We start from the raw sequence: 25,271 nt of genomic DNA, 5'->3' as shown, positions 1-25,271 counted from the left end.
CTTTACTAACACTGTATATATGTAAGTATATATATGTATGTATATATATATATATATATATATATATATATGTATGTGTGTGTGTGTATATATATGTGTATGTATATATATATATATATATATATATATATATGTATGTATATATATATGTATATATATATATATATATATATATATATATGTATGTATATATGTGTGTGTAAGTAAACTGACTACTATGTGCCAGCAACAAGTCAAAGGTGTCAAACACCTTTTTAAACTGTTCAAAAACACAGTTTGGCCATGTCTATGTGTCAGAAGAACAACACTGTATAAATATATTTATACGGTACTACGACGACAGACTGAATGTTTTACTTGCTTTTTCAACTTTGATACAGGAACTTTTAATACCACATCTCATGATTGTATAAATCTCAAAACTGGCCGCACTAGAACTGAAATAGGGGGGAAAAAAGCCCAAAAATTGAATATATTTCAAGGACATGCAAAACTGGATAGATTGGCGCCAATAATGCACTTAAATAATGTGGTAATAAACATTTATAATCACAACTGCTCCTGTTTTAAATGGACCTATGCAGTTATGTGTTCTGTTTTTTTAATGTTTTATTTATTTATTGTATGTATTTATTTATTTATTTATTTCGAGCGCAGGTTCACCTAAAGCACATCTCATACAAACTTGAAAAGGAGCAGGAAGAAGAAAACTAGTCAAGTTCCACCCCTTTGTTTGTTTGTTTGTATTGTTCTGTATTTGAACAGGCCTCTCATGAAGAACAGTCTGGCACTCTCCGCTTTTAGAAATAAAAATAAATACAAGAAAATGTCCGAATCACTACTACTTTCACTTATTTATACCAGACTTATCCTTGTACACACACTACATACTGCACCATGCCCACTACTACCATCACTATTGTGTATTTTTCAGTACTTTCGATGTTATTGCACACATTGTCAATGAAGAAAAAACACTCTACTTGAAAAAAACGACTTAAAAATGAACTTAAAAACATACACACGCCATAGAATATAACATATGGATGATGTGATTGCACTGAGCCACCACTAGATGGCACTAGTTTGCTACCCAAGAAGATTCATTATTATGAGACCAGGACAAAGGCAAGATGTATTTGAGAAATCTGACATTACTTGAGACACATTAAGTCCCTGCTGTTTCTTTTTCAGTGAAATATTTTAGAAATCCATTACTTTTCGACAGGTTTATATAAATAGCATACAGCGAAAACTAAAGTGCTTTTTGTCGTTTTAGGAGTGGGTTGTGCCGGGAGCCATTTATTAAAGCGGCCGTATTAAATAGTACATCTCCAAAATAAGCCATCAAAATCAGTATCGCGGCGACACGATGGAACACACGGCGCGTTTTTATCCGAGCGACGACCGTAACCGCTTTAGATTCAAACCTGAAATAGTGGAGAGCGAGTGTCCACAGAGAGAACTTTAAAGGTAATTCCTGATAATGTTCAAACGGGGAGAGAGCGGCTTGTTGGAGCCAGTGAACTCTATATGAACCGGTTACTAGATAAGTCACATTATGAATAGTGCATTACTGTACGGTGGTGTTTCAGATGACACCACCCCCCTCCGCCTTTGCGCAAACGGGGGCAGGTAACAAACTGTGTCGCTGATATGAAAAGTGAAGGTTTGTGGAGTTTATTTCGTTAAAAGTGCAATACCTAACGTTTATTTCAGAGATTGAAGGACATTCCCTGTTGTTACTGAAAGGCATTTTGTCAAGTGATAGCGACAGTTGCTCAGTTAGTTGTAGTTTAGTCGGAGGTTCAAATCCCGTTTACGACATAAACATTATTCACACAAATGAAAACTGTTGTTGTGTCCTAGGGAAGACGTGTGTGAAGTTGTGTGAATGGGTGAGTTGTTCCTTGATTTTAAGCGGTTTGAGTGGCTTGAAAGTGGAAAAGTGCTGTATAAAAATAGAAATAGTAGAAATAGATGCCAAGGATCATTTTTGTCCAAACAGGAGCAAAGATGTGTGTCTGTCACGGTGCAATGGAGCAAAAGTAGATTTTACATTCATTTTCGACATAAACATAAAAAAACAAAAAATAATAAATACATAAAAAAATAAAAAATGAATAAATGCATAATAATAATAATAATAATACAATAAATAATAATGATAAATACAATTAATAATAATAATAATAATAATAATAATAATAAATGAACAAATAAATGCATAATAATCATCATCATTATCATCAAAATATATGATTAAAAGTTGAAAATCCTCAGCCACAAAAAATATAACTGAAACCACCAAGTTATTCAAACATTTTTGTGGCCATTAGTAAAGTGGACATTAGTAAACCTTTAAACTTGTAATATTTGTTTTGGTTTTTTTTAAATCTAAACTTTACTTCTGGAGCCTTGACTCTTGAGCTCCTTATTGGCTGAGACAGAAGTAAAACATCTTTTTCACTCATTGTTCAAAATTGGGTACTTCCAATGGTGGAAAGTAAAGTAAAAGTAGTAAAGTGCTGTACTTAAGTATACATTTTAGGTATCTGTATTTTACTTAAGTACTTTATTACTACACTATATTTGAGTGAAAGTATCTGTACTTTCTACTCCACTACATTTTTAAACTGTATCTTTCATTATTGTCTGAGACCTGCTGCTAAAAAGTCTGAGAGTTTATTTTTAACACTTTTATAATTTGAGCAAAGAAAAATATAACAACAGCTAAGAAAAAGCGATCGATTTAATTGTTTCTATTGAACCAAATTCAGCACAAATCTTTATAAAAATCACTATATTTGAAACTTTTTAAGACTCAAAATTTGCACAAAATACTTTTACTTCTGCCTCTTTAAGCCAATTTTTAAACAGGTACTTTAATAGTTTTTTTTCATGTCGTACTTTTAGTTTTACTTGAGTATTTTTTAAGCTCTGTATCTGTACTTTTACTTAACAAAACCGAGTACTTCTTCCATCACTGCACACATCAGGTTTAATACAACAACATCATCACATAAATATCTAAACATGACCAGTGCGAAGACGAAGGTTTGAACTTTGAGAGAGTTTAAACGAGAGAGAAATGTGAGAAAATGTTAACGCCTGTGTGAGAAAAGTGTATAAAGTGTGTGGTGAGGGGTTTTACAGCCAAAAACATAGAGAATAACCATAAAAACAAAGCTGATTTCGACTATCACGGGTTATTTTTAGAACGATAAACGAGAAATCAGCCACATACTGTACCTGCGATCTTGGGTATGGTGATCTGCCGGCTGCTGCTGCCCTCTCCTCCTTCACTAAAGGGTTTAATCTGGATCACATAGTCCTGGTTCACCGGCAGAGACAGCTCCAGGGACGTGCTGTTGGTCTCCACGACGCTGGGACTGCTGTGCTTGTCCTGACTGTACATGACCTACAGGCAGCACAGAGGGACAAACAAGACAAAAGGAGATTTCAGATGTTGAGAGTCTATTTACTTGTTGATTTATCGACAGGGAAACCTAACTTATACTCCCTTCAGCTGGATCCCTGAGATGTAATGGACTGTCTGAGGCGCTAACAAGGATGGATTCAGTGGTGCGGGGACGTGATTGTTACAGATCACCAAGCGCAGGTAAGACAGATAAGGCCAATGTTTCGGATTCAGAGCCGAGTTCTCGAACGGCGGAATGAGGCAGAAAACGGGGATGCTGAGACTTTACGTTTTTATTTAAACATTAACAAAACATCAGATTTGGCTCGTGCAATTATGATTTTGGTTATTTTAATGCGTGACGATGTAACTGATCTAGCAAAACGCTTTCATATTTGTCTAGCTTCACCTAAAGACTCACCTGTTTAAAGCTGCTTTTAATCTTTAATTATTATTATATTTTATTATTATTATTATATTTTAAATGTTTGTATCTTTGTACTTTTTCAAATTGTTCTTCTATGTAAAGTGTCTTTGAGTGTCTTGAAAAGCGCTATATAAATAAAATGTATTATTATTATTATTAGCTTTTAAAAACTCCAACAAAAACAGTAGCGCTAAGTGTTAAGAGCTGATAATACTGTGTTGAAAGGCGAGTCATGGCATTAACCAAAATTAAACAAAACTGTTCATTAATCTGACATCATCATCATCTTATTAAGTTTTACAGTTTAAGACAGTGCCATTTACTGTATTTTCCGGAGTATAAGTCGCACTTTTTTTCATAGTTTGGGCGTGGGTGCGACTTATACTCAGACGTGATTTTTATATGTGAAATATGTTTTTTTTCTTCATTATTAAGCTTTTTATTTATTTATTTATTTATTTTTTGCTTTTTGTTTGCTTGGTTTTTTTGTGTTGCTTTTGTTTTTTTGCTTTTTTTATACTTAGATGTGATTTATATGTAAAATATTTGTTTTTTTTCTTCATTATTATGCTTTTTTTGGGTGGTGCGACTTATACTCCAGTGCAACTAATACAGTGACGAAAGGTGAGTCATGGCATTAACCGAAATTAATCAAAACTGCTAATTAATCTGACAGTTAGATATCATCGTCATCTTATTAACTTTTACGTTTTAAGACAAAGGCATTTACCATATTTTCTGGAGTATAAGTTGCACTTTTTTCATAGGTTGTCCGGGGATGCGACTTATAATCAGATGCAATTTTTATATGTGAAATATGTTTTTTTTTCCTTCATTATTATGCATTTTTTTGTTGGTGCGACTTAGATGCGATTTATATGTGAAATATATGTGTTTTTTCTCCAATATTATGCTTTTTTTCTAGTTCAACTTATACTCAGATGCGATTTTTATATGTGAAATATGTGTTTTTTTCTTCATTATTACGCTTTTTTCCTTTTTTTTTGGTGCGACTTATACTCAGATGCAATTTACATGTGAAATATATGTGTTTTTTTCTTCATTATTATGCTTTTTTTTTCCGGGTGCGACTTATACTCTAGTGTGAAAATACAGTAAGTACCTTGTGTGTACCTTTCATGTTGTCATAATGAAAGTCGTGTTCACATTCATTCAAGAACTAAAAGCAGAAACACTGAAGCCGCAGTAGTCCCCTTTCTTTTTATTAACTTTGATCCCCAACTGTTTTTATGCCCTTAAGCAAGACACAAACCTCTCTTTAGCTCCTCTCGCCTGCATCTTCGTCGCAATAGTTGGCGGCTAATCGTTCAACTGGAACTTTACTGCATTCTGTTTTAGTTTTCTTATTTCACACTGCAACTAAACCCACTATAGACGCTGCCAAAAACAACTCACGGCGAATATAAAGTACGAGGCAAAGTGCAGCCCGACAAAACTACATTACCCAGCAGCCCCGTCCTCTCGTACGCCTTCACCTTGGCTTCATATGGTCACGTAATGTTGTAATATCTCTAACTTTTAACAATATGCCACTCAACATAATAGGGAGGCTGGGCGTGCGGACAGCCTAAAAACACACTCTCTTTTTGCACACAGCTGTCAGCAGCGTGCCAGCCCCAAAAAGGGACTTGTAGCTGTCTTTTATAGCCTTATAATCATAGCTTTCAGATGTCGGGTAGACCAATGAAGCAGGAGACAGTTTGTCAGTCCTTGCCTCAGAAACTTTTAAAAACTTTACTTGGACCAAACTTGGGCTTAACTACCCAAATCATGATAAAAAAAGTTTGGTCATTTAAAGAGATGCAGTGACAGCAAGGTCTGACCACTCTCTCTACCAAACGAAACTGTAATTTTTGCGGAAAAAAAGAGCGTTTATCCATTGATCCGAAGGTTGCCGGTTCAAATCCCACTCTCGACGGAAGGATGATTGGTCGAACGGTCGGAATGTTCCTTGACGTAAAGCGCTTTGAGTGTCTTAAAAATGGAAAAACGCTATATAAAAATGTGACCGTTAACCATTTACCGACCGATATTTGACATTACTCATAATTTACAGAACTAAACAGGCCTGATAATAATAACCGTGATCATTTTTGAAGCAATCATCTTGTGTAAACGTAAGGATTTCACTGTTGGTAATAATGAAGAATCGTACAAACTGTAACATCTCGTCTCGCAATAATAGAAACACTGAAATATGCTCAGACTGTGACATCCCCACGGTTCTTACATTACATTTTGTTTTATTATTACACTTCTTTATAATATTACAGACGACACTAACACAAAGCAAAGGATTATGGTCTATGTAGCTCACAGTTTTTTCCACCAAACAATGGATTTTAGTCAAAGGAGCGAACCGTTCAAGTCTGTAATGATCTGATATGTTGAGTTTAGTTAAGAGTTGACACATTTTGTTGTTTTTTTATTTGTATTTGTTGTTGTTAATGCAGCTGCTTTTGTATGTGACGCTTGTTTGCTACGCCGACAAGTTGACGTTAAGGTTCTGTCGTCGGTTACTGGTCAGTTAGGAGCATAGACTGTATATATAAACGGACATAGCTAACCTGCTAGCTGCCGCGTTCCAAATATGAAAAGAACATGTGCATGCTGTTTTGCTCCAATTCACTTTTTATTGAAAAACTGTCGCCCCTCTCTCCGTAGCTGCTGCTGTCAGACTCATCGTTTTGGTCTTAAAATGTTCGTATTAACCCGCTGTTTTTATTTCATTACTGTGTCATAGATATGAACATCAACCTCCTAAGACCCGAGCTCTTTCATAACATTATTAATTTTTCTTTGTTATTTGGGCTGATTGGACCTGATGAGTGTAAAAACTAAGAAATATCTTTTTACATTATGTAGTTTCTGAGAAAAGTGATGTAAAACAAATGTCCTCATATGTGGACATTTTAATCATTTTGATAAAACATTTGAATTAATGATTTGCAAAAACTATTTATTAAGTGCCTGAACACAGCAACATTTGTCTTGAATGTAAAAACAAAATGAGAAACAACAATTGTGCCTCGTGGAACAATGTGTCTCATGTGAAGAGCTGCAGACGGGAGCAGAAGACATGGGCCAAAAAACCAAAAAAAATCTAAACATTCTAAATAAATATAATTGCATTGTTGCTGTTCTTGTTGCTATAATTCTTCTTCTAAAAATTTGCAAAATGTGCTGTCGTCTATTCCAGGTCCCAGGAGGTTAATAACAGACAAATCAGGCGCTGTCTTTCCTCGAGCTCACTCCCGCTTGCGTTAGCAACAAGTTTGATTGACAGCGTCGCTAAGTGCCCTCTTCATGCTAAACCAACGGTGCGGGCGGGAAGGGGCGTTACCTTCAACAACCTCGCTCCAGATTGGCTCTTTGGTTGCTATGATTCTCGTGGTCGAAACTCTGCTCCAAATTCGCCGCTATAACTGCTAGCCTCGATGAGCTTCATTTGACTGGAGCCGAACGCTATGGCTGACGTCACGCTCACTTTTTCCACTTCTTTATACAGTCTGTGTTTGTGAGACTGGCTCTGCTGAGTTGTGACGGCGTTGCTGTTGCTTTGTGCTCGTTTTGTGCTTCTTTTAGCTGCGGGTTACGACCTACAGTAGCTCTTGTGTTCAGAAAATAAACAACCATAAAACACTTTACCGCCGGAACGCTACCAACCTTGTAGCCCGTCACTTCCGACTCGTTCTCCAGCGCGTGAACCTGGTCCCACTTGAGGATGACCTTGGAGTTGGAGGTGTTCCACATGATTTTGGAGATGGCCTGGCTGGGAGCTGTGGGATGGAGGACAGAGGTGGTGCAAAGGTCGTTACCGTAGAGACACAGAAACACAAAACCTCGCTCGATAAACTGCAAAAAAGTCGGACTTAGCGTGGAGGCGATTTCTCATTATCGGTTTATCATCAGGCTGCGAGGAGCGGCGCAGTGACTCTGGGAAAGTGCGTGTGGGAGTGAGAGCAATCTTTGGTACATTTTGTCGGAGGAGTGAACAAGAGAGAACCATAATTTGATCACAATTCACTTAACCCCTATTAACATACAAATGATGTAGAAAGTGGGCAAATGTTAAGTACTGTAAGATTCAGTGAAGGGTGAGCCAGCCAGCCTAGACGCTTAGAGCATGACTTATGAGCAAGATAATATATTTAAAAGGAGGCCCATGCATACTTAAGGTCCTAATAATTTGCGGGAGTTTTAGAGCAAAGCTTTTAACCTCACAATAAAGCTGACCACATGACCCTAGACTGGTTCTTGTGTTGCTCATTACTGAATAAATGTCGTATAATCCAAGTTTACTTTTAAAAATGAACTTAAACGACTCGTTTTACAGTGTCTTTAGTCAGATGAGAGCTGATGAGCGAAAAGACGAAGCTTTTGATTGCTTTAAACGTGGTCGTTATTGTGTCCTTAGGCGAGATACTTCACTAACATTGTCTAGTCTGAAAGTAGTGTGTGTGTGTGTGTGTGTGTGTGTGTGTGTGTGTCAGTGTTAGTCGAACATTGCCAGCCTCGTTTTTGTCAGTTCGCCCCAATTTTTTCTTAGCACCATGAATTTTGCCGTATTTTCTGGACTCTTAACTTATACTCAGATGCGACTTATATGTGCAATTATTAAAATATATGAAGAAGGATGAAGAACTCAATGGATTTAGTGATTTGGAGTGCGAGAGTAAACTTATCAGCTTGTTTTTTCTGCTTTACTTATCTGATTAACTGTTAATATCTTACGTTAACAAACCAGACACATGTTCAGTTCTGTCTGTGCTTCATGTAGCTCAGGGGTCTCAAACTCGCAGCCTGGGGGCCAATTGCGGCCCGCGAGAGGATATTTTGTGGCCCGCAGGACAATATGAAAGTTTAATGTTAGTGTGGCTTTACCGTGTGTCACTCGCGCCGTGTCCTCCCGTCGCAGAAGATTCAACAAATAACAATGTATATCCATAAAATCCACAAGAATTGGCATATTTCCTCATGTAAGTTGAAAACAGCCATGACGTTTGAGAAAATTTTAAACACCTGATAAGCCCAGCCTCACCCAGACTCTGCCCCCGGATAATTTGAGTTTGAGACCCCTGATGTAGCTGGATAAATATAAATGTGTTAGCGTTAGCGTGCTGTACTGATATTCAGCCTGTTGTTCTCTATTTTATTATTATTATATTTGGCCTTTAAATATAAAATGTCAGTTCTTGGCCTCGGATTTTGTAACATAAATTTCCCGCAAAAACGTGACTTATAGTCCAGTGCGACTTATATATGTTTTTTCTTCATTATTATGTCCCTCAATTGTCCAGATCTGATCCATAGCAAAAGACAAAGTTTAAATCTGTAAAGTGTCAAGCCGCTTCTTCAGATCTGGAACTGAAGAAGCGGCTTGGATGAGAAGGGAAACGTCGATTTGTCCAGTTGATTTAAAGTTCGTCTTTTGCCGTCGTCATTATTATGTATTTTCTGGCGACGTTTTGAGTGTCTGGAAAAGCGCTGCATAAGACTAAGCCACAGGTCGTAGATTATAGTCGTATAGCAGACACAAGCAAAGGTCAAATTTTGCAATGCCAATTAAATCCAGATCTCTTAGCAGGTCACACAGAGCTGCTTATGCCACGGCCGTCATGTGAGCCCAGTATTTCTGCACATACTCCGCGTTTCTCTATTTGTCCTCGTCCGCTTTTAACGCAGCCAATTTGAAAGCAACAACTTCTCCAAATATTTTAAAAGCCTTTTGTTGTTCTCTTAAAAGCAAGAAAATCCATATCGTTTGTCGTCTCAAGGAGAATCACAATGCGTTCGCTGATAAATAAGAAGCAAACGGGCGTGTTTTTATACAAGTCAAATCTGTTAAAAGGCTGAAGATGACGTTATTCTTTTTTTACATTTCGATAAATCAAGTAGGAAATCCAAACCACTTTTACTCAGTGACTTATCTCCTTCACTGGCCTCACTTCCAGCTGTTTATTTGTGTATGCACTTCATCATAACGCAATAAAAGTCTAGAATGGGCACACACACACACTTTTTATATACCGCTTTTCCACCTTCAACGCACTCAAAACAGGCATTATCTTGTCACGCAAATTCATTCAACGCAAACATATACACACATTTGTTCCTCCCACTGTCAAATCAACTTCACATACGACGCACAGTATGGAACAATTAGCGGTGATAATCTCAGTCTCTTCTCTTGTTAACATGTATTTGCATATAACCGGATTATTTTTTTTTACGCTCGCTTGTAGTATGTGATGTATTTATTGATTCGATTTTGCAAAAACCTCCATTTCACCAAGATCAAGATGAATTTTATGATTTAACCTTAAAGGAGCTGCACCAGATTGTTGCCCATGTTTAACTATTTTGTATTATTTATATATATTTAATTATTTTTTGGTCTGGCCCCCTCTTCCTCATTGTCTTTTATGTATATTTTACTACTTTTATCACTATTTTGATTACTGACACACGTTTCTTGATGCATACCATGGGCCTTTTTTATTCTTTGTTCATGTTGTTAAATGGAAATGAAAAATCTTAAGAAGCGCATGTAAAAAAATATATATATAATAATCATAAAGCGTTTTTATTGTCTGGAATAATGTTGGTTCCCACTCAGGAGGCTAGTTGTTGTTAGCAATAGCAATTATGTGATGTTTAAAATGCTCTTTGACGAATGAAGATTGTAAAAAGAGCTAATAAATTAATCGTGAAGAATTGCGATGCTCTGAATGTTTTAAGGAAGAGAGAAATAACTCAAATGGACCAAATGGACATTGCTAACCTGCTAGCTGCTGTGTCGCATGGGCGTGTTTCCGGCTTCATCAACTCTGGCTCCGATTCACTTTCTATTGAAAAACCGTCGCTTCACTGCAAAACCGCTGCTGTCAGGCTCGTCATTTTGGTCTTAAAATGTTCATATAAACCCGCTCTACACGATCCTGGTCATTTTATTTGGCTACTCTTTCCGTAAATCAAGATATAAACATTAATAACAGACCAATTAGGCGCCTTATTTCGCCAAGGTTGCTCCCGATCGCCTTTTTCTTAGGTTGAACTTGGAATTTTGTAATTGGCTACAAATTCACGGCTATAAATAACGCATGGGTCACTCACTTCATCCACTTCTTTTTACAGTCTATGCCACATGTGTCAAACTCAAGGCCCGTGGGCAAAATGTGGCCCGCAAGGTCATGTTATGTGGCCCACGACAATGTAAATTAAAAGGTATGACTGTTTTAAAATATCAGTTTATCAGGAGATACACAGTTACACAGACATTTTTTCATATAGTTACATCTGGCCCTTTGAGAGTGACCATTTTGATGACGTGGCCCTCGGTGAAAATGAGTTTGACACACCTGGTCTATGTTCTGGACCGCTACAAATAATGTAAAATAAACTACTTCTGTTGCTTTAAGATGGTACAGGGCCTTGAAGTAAGACTAGTTTTATCACATAACGTCCCACACTGACACTTAATTATACGATGTTGTACTTTCAGAGTCCTTAAGGATTGCTGAAGGATACTTGTCGACTAATTGATGTGTCGCCTGTTGCCGTAGCAGCAGAGTTAGCGGGCTCCTTACGTGGTTTCTTGGTGGTGACGTTGACGATGTTGCTGGGCGGTCCCACTCCGGCGCTGTTGTAAGCTCTGAGGCACAGGCTGTAGGTGCTGCTGCCCTCCAGGTCCCGAACCAAAATGGACGTCCTGTTTCCGACCGTCCTCACGACCCGGGCTGTGTCCTGCTTCTCCTTTTCACCCCAGTAACGCAACTACAACAAACGAACAAAGGAATACTATATGAGGTACATTTGAACTTATTTAACTGAACTATATTTATCTTTGAGTGCGACAGTGGCTCAGTGGTTAGAGCGCTCGCCCTCTAACTCAAAGGTTTACACTTCAAATCCCACTCAGGCGAGAACTTACGATTGTTATGACCTTAGACAAGACACTTCACCTGACTTGTACTTGCGATTTATACCCGTGTATGAACGTGCTGTGCGAGTGAGAGACTGGATGTTGTTCGAGAGGCTGATGGCGTAAATTGGCAGCCTCACTTCAATCACGATGGCCCAGGGCAGCTGTGGCTACGAAGCAGTTAACCATCACGAGGTATGGAACGAACGAGTAATGACGTCAGCATGGGTTTCTCGAGCAATCCAAGTGAAAGGCCGTACAAACAATAGAAGTTTGAAATGAAAAACCCCCAAAAATGTTTGATTTAAATTTTCACTTTCATATTATTCAAGTGGAGTTTGATTCAGCCGGTGTTTGTGCCTCTGAGCGACATATGCTAATACTGAGACGCAAGCATTAAAATATGATCATAAACTGTATATATAAATGGACATAGCTAACCTGCTACAGCGACGTTCCACAAAGGAAGTGAGCATGGGCGCGCTTCCGGCTCCAATTCACTTTCTATTAAACAAACGTCGCTTCTCTCTGTAACTGCCGCTGTCAAACTCGTCATTTTAGTCTTAAAATGTTCGTATTAACCCGCTCTACGTGATCCTGGTGTTTCTATTTCAGTACGGTGTCAATAACAGACAGCTCTGGCGCCTTCGGTAGCGTTAGCAACAGGTTTGATTGACAGCGTTGCTAAGCGCCCGCTCCCTGCCAAACCAGCGGTGCAGGCGGGAAGAGGCGTTGCTTTCGACAGCCTCGCTCCAGATTGGCTCGTTGGTTGCTGTGATACTCGAGGTCAGAATTCCAGATATGAAACTTTGCTTGAAATTCTCCGCTGTAACTGCTAGCCTCGATGAGCTTCATTTGACACCAAGTTAGTCCGCTTCTTTATACAGTTTATGTGTCACAGTTCTGTCCGTTTGCATGTTTTTTCCTCACTCCGGCTCCGTTTTCCAGCCCGTTCCGGCCTTTCTTTTGTTACCTCCCTGTTTTCCCTGCAGCTGCCTCTCGTTTTGTTAATCAGCCCAGGGTCGTCTATATAAACTGCTTCTGTTCTGTCAGTTCTTGCTAGATTGTTGACCAGTTACCTGTTCCTGAGTTTATTTCCCCAGCCTGTTTCCCTTATTGAATCCCAGTGTGGAAGAGATTATAAGATGTTATTCCTCAGCTGTTTAGTCCCTGATTTTCCATATTCTGAATGACCTGTTTAAAGGACACTTCCTGTTGTAGTTCTAAGATGTTTGGCTGTTGTCTTTGTGTTGCATTTGAGTCCAGTTTACTACTATGATTATGATCAAAATATGACTTCACTACATTATCATTTAAAACAGTTATAAAAGTATGAAAATATTGGATTAATCTGAGTATAAATGAAACATACACACATGCCAGTATCACTATGTTGTATTGTGCTATTGGAAATCTAACAAAGCCAGGGGCAGTGTGCGTCTCCCCTCTGTAGAGCCGTGGTGTGTGTGGATGTGCCGGTCCCACCTCGTATCCCAGGATGCGTCTGCGGTTGTTGCTCCAGGCCAGGGGCTTCCAGGTCACCTCCACCTCGGATGCGGATAAACTGCGAGCTCTCAGCCTCCCGGGGGCTCGGCCGGGCTCTGCAGATGGCACACAGTCACACACGGTCACACACAGTCAGGAATGTACCAGTGTCCACCAACCACGCCCACACACACATTTTCACACACATACACGCACAGCCACCCACATATACACACACATGCCAATCAATCAAACTTTATTTCTATAGCACCTTCCAACAACCAAAGCTGCCCAAAGTGCTGTACAACATTTTAAAAAAAACGATTAAAAACAATAAACATCATACAAATCAACAGATGCACACACACGCACACACCCACATACACACACAGCACAGAGTCAGGAACGTACCAGTGTCCACCACACCCACACACACCTGCATACACACCCACATACACACACCCTACACATGCACACACCCACGCAAACATACACACATGGCACACAGTCAGAAATGTACCGGTATCCACCACACACATGCGCACACACACACACCCTTGTGCACGCAGCCCACACACAGCCACACATCCACACCCCACGAACACCCAAATATACACAACTACACCCACGCACACATACAAACACTCATACACACCCACACATACGCACCAGACGCACACCCATGCATATACACACCCACACATACACAGACATACCCCTCGCATACATGTGGACACACACACACACACACACACACAACAACTTATCGAGTCAAGATAACAACATTTATCCTGTCCACTACTACGACAACTGTGTGTGGAGAGAAACAGCAGGGTTTTAGGAAAAGGCTTTAAGTTAATAGTCTGGTTAAGTTAAAGGCAACACTGAAAATATTTGGTTTGTATTCAACCCTAAAGAAGTTTCCTTTTGGCAGTGTGTGTGTGTGTGTGTGTGTGTGTGAGTTTGTGCATTTAAATATTAGGCCAAAATGAATTCCAAGAAGGATAAAAACCAGAGGAATCGACCCCGAGTGGCTCACTGGACTCACACCAATAATAATCATTTACAACTTGGTACCATTATAATTAGGAAACAACACAATAGCAATGAACATAAATAACATAAATAATCCAAATTATAGTTATTTTTAATCAAATAAAATGGTGTTTTTAAAATGGAATGAAAATTGGTAAGTGAGTTAGTGTATGACCAGAGTAGGACAATGAGAAGGATCCTAAAAATTGCACAATCGCAGTATTTTAGACTGTGGTTGCAGCCGTTTTCCCCCATCAATTCCCGCTTGGACCAAATTCTGCTGTTGTGTCCCTTGGCAAGACACGTCACCCACATTTCCTAGTATAAAAGTGTTGTCTGGTGAATGTTTGTAGAATTATTATTACAAGAATAAACCCGCAAAACACACACCTTCCTCTGCGGAGTAGATGGTGGTGACCGGACTGAACGGCCCCTCCCCTTTGTTGTTGTACACGCCCACTTTGACCTGATAGGGCGAGAACGGCGGGATGCTCTCGTTCTTGAACACGTATCTGGAGGCGTCCGGGGAGGTGACCGCGGCCTGCATCCATCCCGGCGCTCCCAACGGTCGGAACGCCACCACGTATCCAAAGCCCGGGCCGCTCTGCATCTCCTCTGGAACAGGCTGCAAATACACACATGACTCACGCTCAAGAGGGAAAAACTTCACGGTATTAACACAACACTACCACTTACAAGGACATGATTTCTACTTTTAAGAGTTTGAAATGTGTTATAAAAGTTTTCCACATCATTAACTCTCGCGGAGCTGTATTTTTAGACTCCTGCATGTTTGAGTAATCTTTTTTTGAGGTGCCGTTTCTCTGAAAATTCCCCTTCCACCCGTACACGCCCACATACTCTGTACTTTCTTTATTTTTCTTTTTTAAACACAATGAGACGCGTATGATTCAGCGTTGCGTAGCCATTTAGGCAAAAAAGTTTAAATAAATATAGAAATACTGCTTGCTACTGTAAACTGCAGGGTGTAATGATGCCCTTTTTCTTTTTTTTCGGATCAATATTGCGATTTAAAAATGAACAAAACACTGATATTCACTGACATACAAGAAGAAACTGCTGAAATATTTTAACTATACTATAAAAATGATTCTATTTCTTCCGTAAAGTATGGCTGCTCTTTAGGCTAACCTTGTGTGAACCTTGGAGCCTTGTCTGATGAAGTCTATTCAAATATATACGGCTTATAAATATTCAAAGGCTCTGAAATTATAATGACAAATCAACAGGCTGCAGAGACATAATGAGAGTGACCAAAGAGTGCTGTGTACCTCCCAGGTAATGACCAGCTCGGAGCGGCCTCCTCCACCTCCGCTCACTCGGGCAGGGGTCACTCTGGGCACTGGAAAAACAAAACAACAACAACAATGTCCAAATCAGTCTGATGTGATGTGCAGGTGTAGTCTATGGAAATAAATATAGACTATAGCAGCGTCGTGTTGAAATATAATGTTGTTGTGCGCTTCTGGTTACATTATGTGGCAAAATATAAACCAAATTTTCCAGACTATAAGTTGCACTTTTTTCATAATTTGTCCGGAGGTGTGACTTATACTCAGATGCAAATTATATGAAAAGTATGTGAAAGTATATAATTTCACATCTTCGTTATTGTCACACTGACGACCACACGAGGGCGCTCTAGGGTTGTGTACGAGCGGCGCTTCATCTACTTCCAGACAGAGTTGTTCAGAAGTGACACCGAGGATGAAGAATTCAATGGATTTAGTGATTTGGAGTGAGATCCAAAGTAAACTTGTTTTTTATTCTTATTTATCTGATTAACCGTTAATATCTTACGTTAACAAACCAGACACGTGTTCAGTTCTGTCTATGCTTCATGTACGTGTTTACATATGTGTTGGGTAAAGGTTGATTATACATGTTACAGTTCACTTGTTTGACCACTAGATGGCATTGGTGTGTTTGTAATACCTGTAAGAAAATGTACCTGACTCGTTTTCCTTCATACATTTCATATTTAATTTCCCTTTATTTATTTCCTCTTCATTTATAAAATCATAAAGGTGATAATTTTTCATTTGGAACAATATTGTAAATGTTTAGTTTATCATAAGTCTAGTTTAAGGTCGTGAAAACTACTTCCTGTTTTCCGGTTCAGCCTTTTACACTAATGTGAAGTCTTACCCGACACTATTAAAGAAACAATTGAGTAGAATAAGTAAAATATAAAGTTTTGGGTTCAGCATTTTGTTTCCTCGCAGGACAAAGTGTTATGTATATTTTCTATTCATTCATGTGCAGTTTTGTGTGTTTATGTGATATGAGCCAGAGCTTATATTATATTTGATGTGTTTGCTCGTTCTAGCGTTAGCAACAGGTTTGATTGAGTGTGGGTGACGTCACACTCACTTAGTCCACGTCTTTACACCGTCTCTGCTCTTGCCCCCGTCTCGAAGTACAAAATCATCACATTCTCGAATCCGAAAACCCCCAATAAACACTGTGCTGTTGTTTTTCAAAATGATCGTGAGCTCAGTGGTCCTGGACAAACAGTTACTTTCATACGTTTGATTTCTGTTTTATGAATCCTCTTTCGGCATTCGGGTTTATTTTTATGTCACATTGTTTTTCTCACAGATTCATACAGTTTAAAAGACAGGACATTACACCTGCAGACGTGCGATTGCCACTGTGAGTCATATGGATTCAAACCTGCAGTTTTACCCCAAATGCACTTTTACTCTGCTGTAACTTTACTTACAATGTTCTCCAGTTAGATTTTCATATTTTACAAAGTTTGGATTTTGTCGGGATTCTTCTTTATTTTCCCAACATGAACATTTTAGATTTTTAAATCCTCAAAGCGAGTAAAAGTTCGCTTTGTAAGATTTAGCCTAGTCTCACTCTGAGCCCACGCTAGCTCTACTGTAGCACTTCTCAATTTGATTGGTCAAAACTGATCACACGGCGCATTTTTCTAGCATCACACTGTGGGCGGGGCTAGGCCAGTATTCAGGAAGTAATGCGTAAGAACAATTTTTTTGGGGGACATTTCGCGCCAATGAGCTCAGGCCACTCAAAACAACACGACGCCATCTTTGGTTCAGCTCTTCAGACCTTATTATACTTCCATGGGTGATATTTGTAGGATTCGGCAGTGTTGCGTAGCCAATTTGGCACAAACGGAAAAAATCCTGCTCGCTGACGTGATCCGCAAAGCACGGTTTGGCAGAGCGACATTTTCCAACCCAGACGTCAGCGGACTTGTTTATTTTAGATCAATATTGCGTAAATTTCCCAAACATAATGATCCACGAGTTTCATGGATGTGTACACTCTGGCTTACATGATACCTCATTAAATTTACATTTTGTCAATAATATTCTGGTAAAACTAATCATCTGTTGCATATATTCCTCGCTAAAGCAATGAATATCCATCCATATACCTTCCTACTGTACATTACATCTGAAAACACGTCTAATTCCATACTCCCTCTTCCTCCTTTCTGTAGCATCTCATATAAAAAGACAGTTTCCTATCAAAAGTGGGATTTGGCTGTTGGTTGAGGACATCAGAACGTACGTGATTCTTTGGTGCGGGCGCGTTTGGATGCTCGGCTGGGCTCTCCGGTGCCGATGCTGTTTGTAGCCAGGACTCTGAACTCGTACTCCACCCAGGGATTCAAGTCCGTCACCGCGGCTGACAGCTGCTTCCCCCCCAGTCGCTCCGGTACTGAAACGCATCACACACAAAAGGCTTTTCATCGCAAACCCTCCCCAACCTGCACCAAAACTCTGCCAAACTGTCTTATTTCCTGTCATTTCATGCGCGGGCTTCACAAAGAAACACGACTTCAGAGACGATTTCAGATTTCTCATCACATACGGGCTACATGAATGAAGCTAGGCCTTTACAAGCAATCAAACGGGGTGTAATTAAAATCTATATCGTTAAGCTAAGATTTAAATTCTTTTCTCAGTGACTCATTTGCTCATTCAGCCCTGGATCAAAGCCGCTTGTCTAATCCAGTGTCTTATTAAGCATGAATCACTAGATGGTACTATCCGTCTACAGAGCTAAATGACAAATTCTGTTCTGGCAATTGGACAAACTTGGCTTCAGTTCTGGTCAGATTAATGCTGGACACTGCCTTATGTCTGTCTGAAGAACGGAGCTAACTACACTGAAGCTAACGCACCTGTTTGTTTATAGTTTCTGTTTGTTGGCTTGGTTTATTGAACTACACTACACTCGCGATGGGTCACACCAGGACGACTGAGAGATTACACAGATATACCTCTACGTCCCTCAAGTTAAAAGTGCACTGAGTAACTTTTGTGAGAAGATTTGGCATCTGCTCGTCTTTACAGAGATGCTATTGCTGTTATGGCTTTCTTTATCCTAAATCTTTACTTGTATTGTATCATTATGGATCTCTTTGACCTAACCTTCGTGATACTATCTGTTATCGCGCACGGGTGTATCTCTCGTCTGTTAAACCTACGAAACGACATGTCCAGCAGCAGCGAGCCACTTGGACAAGACTAAAAGGGTATGATTGTTTTGATAAATCCACTGTATATATGAACATTTTTCAGCTGAAGGCGAAACGACACTACAAGGGACGACAGCTCTTTGACGATTGTGCACAATTGATTGCGTGTTCATCCAGGAGTGGTTCATGGCAGCAAAGGTTTCTAAGTTAAGGCAAGTTTATAGTTATATATCAAATAATCTATCAAAAAATATGCAAATTCCACTGTATTAATCTCATTCAGAACTAGGCTAAGCACAAATATACCACCATCTAACCAGAAGGGGGCAGAGTATACAAAAGAGTACCATTTCTTCAGAATACTATTACTGAAGTAACAGTTTAAAGTAGACAAAAAATAATAATAACAACAATGTAATGTACAAATCTTCAAAATAATATAAGACAAACAAAATATACAAATAATTGATAAACCAGACTTTTTGATTCAAGCCAACTTCTTTCTTGATTTTATATTTACAGAGGTTTTTATTATTAGAAATTCCACAACATTGCTTTACCTGGAATGTTCCACGGTATGGCATTATCGAGCTCGCATTCATTCAGCAGCGCAGCATTTTTATATTGCCAAAAAAAAAAAAAAACTTGAAAAAACATGCATTGACACTGTGAGCGGGCTTGCCTCTTCTCTTTGCATATCTTAACTGTAAATTGGCTTTGTGGTACCAGTTGCTTGTCACCATGGAGATAAGTTAAATGTCATACTGTGGAAAATTCCAGGAAAAGCAAAAACATCGTCGTAGAGACAAGCAGTCGCCAAATCGCCTCACAAAAGTTACTCTGTGTACTCTTAACCCGTAGAGGTACATCTGTGTAATCTCTCACTCATCCAGGTATGATCCACAGAAAACAAACAGGTGTGTTCGTTTCCGTGTACTTAGCTCCTCCCCTTTATAAACGACGCATGAATCCTACCTGTGGTGACGGCCTGCCAGCCCAAGGAGAAGGGGGAGCGAGCCTGGATGGCGTAGCTGAGGATGGGGCTGTGGTTGTCCAGACCCGGGCCCCAGGACACAGAGGCGGTGGTCTCCGTCACCTCGGTCACCTGACAGTCCACAGGGGGGCCGGGGGGACCTGCAGGGGGCGCAAGCACAAGCAGACAACTACATTAAAAGAACCTTGGCTAGATTTTTCCAGCCCTTTAAGAGATTTGGATTAGGTTAAGTAAATCACAAACTGAAAATGTAAATCTGCAGTGATTATTGTCAGCTGTAAAACATCCAGAGAGAAAAATGAGCAAAACAATGGCCTAAAAGAAAACAAACATTTAACACACTGGGGTCTGTATATACAGTGAGGCAAACAAGTCATGTGGTCAGATGAGACCAAAATAGATTTTTTGGTCTTAATTCCACTCGCCGTGTTTGGAGGAAGAAGAATGATGAGTACCATCCAAAGAACACCATCCCTACTGTGAAGCATGGGGGTGGAAACATCATGCTTTGGGAGTGTTTTTCTGCACATGGGACAGGACGACTGCACTGTATTAAGGAGAGGATGACTGGGGCCATGTATTGCGAGATTTTGGGGAACAACCTCCTTCCCTCAGTTAGAGCATTGAATATGGGTCGTGGCTGGGTCTTCCAACATGACAATGACCCGAAGCACACAGCCAGAATGTGGTTCCATAAGAAGCAGTTCTGGAGTGGCCTAGTAAGTCTCCAGACCTAAACCCAACAGAAAATCTTTGGAGGAGCTGAAACTCCATGTTTCTCAGCGACAGCCCAGAAACCTGACTGATTTAGAGTAGATCTGTGTGGAGGACTGGGCCAAAATCCCTCCTGCAGTGTGTGCAAACCTGGTGAAAAACTACAGGAAACGTTTGACCTCTGTAAGTGCAAACAAAGGCTACTCTACCAAATATTAACATTGATATTCTCAGGTGTTCAAATACTTATTTGCAGCAATAACATACGAATAAATTATTTTTAAAAATCATACAAAGTGATTTCCAGATTTTTTTTAGATTATGTCTCTCACAGTGGACACGCACCTAAGAGGGAAATTTCAGATTCCTCCATGATTTCTAAGTGGGAGAACTTGCAAAATCACAGGGTGTTCAGATACTTATTTGCCTCACTGTAGATCAGAGTGTAAGCTGTAGTCAATACTAGTCAACAACAACTGACATTTGTTGGTAAAACTCTTTAATACTCGATACGTAAACTGTAAGAGACATTTTTGTAAGTTTATACCAGACATGGGCAAACTACGGCTCAGGGGCCCCACACGGCTCTTTGGTTTATTAATCCGGCCCCCAGAACGTGACCAAATTATATTAAAATACGTAAGAGTAAACCTTGTTCAAAGTTTTTCTGCTGTGTTTATTTAACTAAAATTTAATACACTAGTTCATGCATTTGGAAAACAATTTGTACAATGAGCCTTGCATTTTCACGCTTTGCTACATGTTACAGGCCAAATCTCTAATGTAATATAAACATTTACATATCCTGGCCTGGTCCCTATGTTAAATTGTAGAACCCATTGTGGCCCATGTGTAAAAACGTTTACCCACCCCTGGTTTATACAATTAAATACGGCTATACTCCACTAGGTTAGAACATTTTCATGCCATAATCTATATTTTTAAGACACAACATAAATAATCACATAAATAATGAGTTGGAGGTGTGTGTGTGTGTGTGTGTGTGTGTGTGCGTCCACTGAAACACATTACACTTATCATTGAACTAGCAAATATGCAGTTAGCTTGACAAAAAAACACATTCAACTGTATTAACATCAAACCCCAGACCTTAAATAGTAAACTCAACTAAATGCATTTGAATTTGTACATTTAAAACCCGGTGATAGCTGCTACAAACAATACCAGCACCTGTCATCACGTAATACTCCTTTTTTTTACATAGTAGCCTCAAACTATATGACTTTGCAAGCGAGCATTTGATTAGACAGCAACCCCCCGCTGATAAACCTCTGCCTCTCCCTCTGTCCATTAGCGCCTCACGACATTCGCAGCTACCGGGCTTCTGTAATAATGAGTTTTCTAATAATCATGAGTATCCACTGGCAAGATAGCTTTGTAAACGTGCAACACAACACCAAACAGATTACAACCTGCGCGTTTAATTTTGCTCAACATTTAAACATTGTTATTATTCTTTTTCAAAGTAGGAAATGGGGAAAGTGGCAGTGAAAATATCGAGTTTTGCAGCAGATAAATGAGATAAATCGGATATAAAAGTACCTCTACAGGTTAAAAATGCACTGAGGAAATTTGGGAACTGCTTATCTGCTTATGTTATCGCATGAATGTTCCACTGTATGGCATTATCTGTCTCACATTTACTTAAAAGCATTTATTATTACTGCTAAAAAAATTACTTGAAAAACATGTGTTCATAATGTAAGCGGGCTCGCCTCTCCACAGATCTGAACTGTAAATCGGCCTTGTGCAGGGTGTTTCAGGTGTATCATCAAATACATCCATGGGTGTCTCTCTATTTAACTCAAATGTTGTCAATGAACCAATCAGAAGCTTCCAAAGACATGACATCATCATCTGGGTTTGTGCTAATTGTTTCAATGTAAATGTGAAAATGTATGTAATTTTTTTATTTTAAAGTAATGAAAAAACATCAAAAAAAATTCTGTAGCAAATAGAAATAATTTTGGTAATCTTAGTTAACCTAAAACAGGAAAAGTTTAATCTGATTTCATGTCAGACAGTGAGGAAAAAAAAACATATGTGTCTTTTTATGTAGTGTATGTAAACCTGATTTCAACTGTACCCGTAACCATGGAGATATGTTTAATATTACTGTAATTTAATCCCAACATTTAAACATTTTCATTATTCTTTTTCAAATCAGGAAATGGTGAAAGTGGCAGTGAAAACATTTGGGTTTGAGCAAATTGTCTAAATGTAAATGTGTAAATGTATTTATTTTTTTACTTTAAAGTAATGAAAAAACATCTAAAAAATGCTTTAGCAAATAGAAATAATTTTGGTAATCCTAATTAACCTAAAACAGAAAAAAGTTTAGTCTGATTTCATTTCATACAGTGAGAGAAAAAGCATATGTGTCTTTTTATATAGTGCTTGTAATTGCAACTGTACTCGTTGCCATGGAGACACATTTAATACTAGTGCAATTTAGCCCAACATTTAAACATGATTATTATTCTTTTTCAAATCAGGGAATGCATTTTTGCAGCAGATACATGTGATCAATTGCGGGATGTTTTTATTCAGACAGCAGAATTTCCAAACCGTCATAAACACCCTGCAGACAAATGTTGAGCATATTATATTTTCTGATGAAATATTTCACTTTTGGCTCTGCTCCCGAGATTCTGAATAAAACACAATTCATGAACAGCATATATCAAGGGATTTCAGATTTAAGAGGCAAGATTTGTATGTTTGTCTGTGCCACTCCACACTCCTTTTGCTTCAGCCCATTCACAGTCTGCTTTGGCTGCATAATGCCTTCATATAATCCACTAATTGAAAGCATTTAGCAAGTGCGAGAAAGTTTTCCATGTTTTTGTCTCCTACTTAGTATTCTGAAAGAGTTATAACCTTCTGGGGTTTTCAATCAGAGCAGCTTGATTATCTTTTAACAAAACAAGTGCTTATTACCTTGATTTAAATGCAAAGCTTATAAAAGAAAAGTGCTGAGGCTAGACGGGACTCAAACATTACCATACAGTGCTGAGAAAACCCTTCGTCACAAAGAGAGGGGACTAGAACGCTTGTAGTTGTTCCACCGTATACGAAATAAACACATATATAACCGCACAATGACAACGACACTCCAGAGGAAACAAGAGGAAGAAATAGTTGTTTTGAAGACATGAAAATTAGATGGAATATGTACGATTCTAAGACCTGAAACAAGAAATTTCAGTGCAGCGAAGTTTATCCTCTTGAATTTGCAGTTCTTCAGCCTAAAACCAAATGCGTTGCTGCCATAGACTGGATAAAGAAGTGGACTAAGTGAGTGTGACGTCACCCATAGCGTCAAATGAAGCTCATCGAGGCTAGAGCGGTTAAAGCGGCCAATTTGAAGCCCAGTTCCATATTAGAAATTCCGACAGCGAGTATCATAGCGATCCGAAGAGCCGATCCGTGGAACGTCTCGCACCACTGATTTAGCAGGGAGCGGGGACTTAGCAACGCTGTCAATCAAACCTGTTGCTAACGCTAGTGGGAATGACCTCGGGGAAAAAAAGATGCCTAATTTGTCTTTTATTAATGGTCATATATTGATTTACGGACACAATCTCGAAATAAAAACACCAGGATCGGTTAATACGAACGTTTTAAGACCAAAATGACGAGTCGGCCACAGTTTTCCAAGTGGATGGATAGAACGTGGCAGCTAGCGTGTTAGCTAAGCCAGTTTATATATACAGTCTTTAGTTGCTGCTTGTAATAATCGTATAATAAAACATTGGTTTTATATAGCGCCTTTCAAGACACTCAAAGCGTTTTACAGCATTATTCATTCACTCCTCGCTCGGTGATGGCCACAGCTGCCCTGGGACACACTGACTGAAGCGAGGCTGCTGATCAGACACGGGACGATATTGAAATTTTGTGTCACGATTATCACGGCAGAAATAATTGCAGTTAACGATAATATGACGAGAAAGTAAAGTTGCTGACAGTTTAAAAAAATATGGATATGAATAATTATAATTTCAATGCTATGAATAAGTTAAGTTTTAAACAACTGTTATAGAATTGTACTTTATCGGTGAAAACAACTACGATCTAGCGGAGAACATTCTGGATAAGCTGGACCCTCAACAGAAATTAGGGGGCCTGTGTCAAGATGTGTCACAATTCTGGGCCCCCTAACACGCTAGGGCCCGGGACAATAGACCCCTTTGCCCCCGCTCTGTCGACGCCCCTGTGGTTAAGTAGTTTTTTCTGCACATTCTAGTGACGTAATGGCGATTATCTGTTGCCGATTATCACGATAAATGATAATATTGTGCATCATCCCATCCCTACTGCCACTGACACAGAAACCACAGTCATTCTAGCCAAGTGTTTTGCCAAAGGACACAACAACATTCACAGTTTGCACTAAAAACACTCCCATTTAAGTACAAAACCAGCCCCTGCCTTGTTTAACTCATGTGATCAGATAATACATTCTAAAGGCAATATGGGCTTTAAACTGCAGAACTGGTGTTTTATCTAATTGCGTTTTGAATTGAAAAGATCGTTTTGGCTCTTACCTCTAACGACCACATCAGTAGCGATGGAGACACTGTCCACTTTGGTCTGAACGGCACACGTGTACTTCCCAGCGTGCCTCAGCTGGATGTTTCTGATCATGATATCGCCGGCAGAGCGCTAGAAGAAAAGAAAAGAAAAAGATGTCAGAAATTTCTCAACTTTAAAATGAAAATATTACGTTATATACATTAATAC

General features: G+C 39.1%; 1 protein-coding gene across 1 annotated transcript in view; it reads right to left on the bottom strand.

Moving 5' to 3' along the window:
* cntn3a.1 (contactin 3a, tandem duplicate 1) overlaps window positions 1–25,271 on the bottom strand; it is a 224,685-nt gene that overhangs the window by 1,202 nt on the left and 198,212 nt on the right. Inside the window, exons 14-22 of the mRNA XM_055223169.1 lie at window positions 25,076–25,193; window positions 19,772–19,930; window positions 17,884–18,033; window positions 15,606–15,676; window positions 14,704–14,938; window positions 13,279–13,394; window positions 11,459–11,645; window positions 7,536–7,648; window positions 3,253–3,421 (exon numbers count right to left, since the gene is read on the bottom strand). Of these exons, the coding sequence (XP_055079144.1) occupies window positions 3,253–3,421; window positions 7,536–7,648; window positions 11,459–11,645; window positions 13,279–13,394; window positions 14,704–14,938; window positions 15,606–15,676; window positions 17,884–18,033; window positions 19,772–19,930; window positions 25,076–25,193 (1,318 nt within the window). The remainder of the gene's footprint in view (window positions 1–3,252; window positions 3,422–7,535; window positions 7,649–11,458; window positions 11,646–13,278; window positions 13,395–14,703; window positions 14,939–15,605; window positions 15,677–17,883; window positions 18,034–19,771; window positions 19,931–25,075; window positions 25,194–25,271) is intronic.

The sequence above is a fragment of the Periophthalmus magnuspinnatus genome, chromosome 7, assembly GCF_009829125.3.
Source record: "Periophthalmus magnuspinnatus isolate fPerMag1 chromosome 7, fPerMag1.2.pri, whole genome shotgun sequence".
Taxonomy (NCBI): domain Eukaryota; kingdom Metazoa; phylum Chordata; class Actinopteri; order Gobiiformes; family Gobiidae; genus Periophthalmus; species Periophthalmus magnuspinnatus.
Note: the sequence above shows the minus strand (reverse complement) of the source record. Positions and strands in the feature narration are given on the sequence as shown.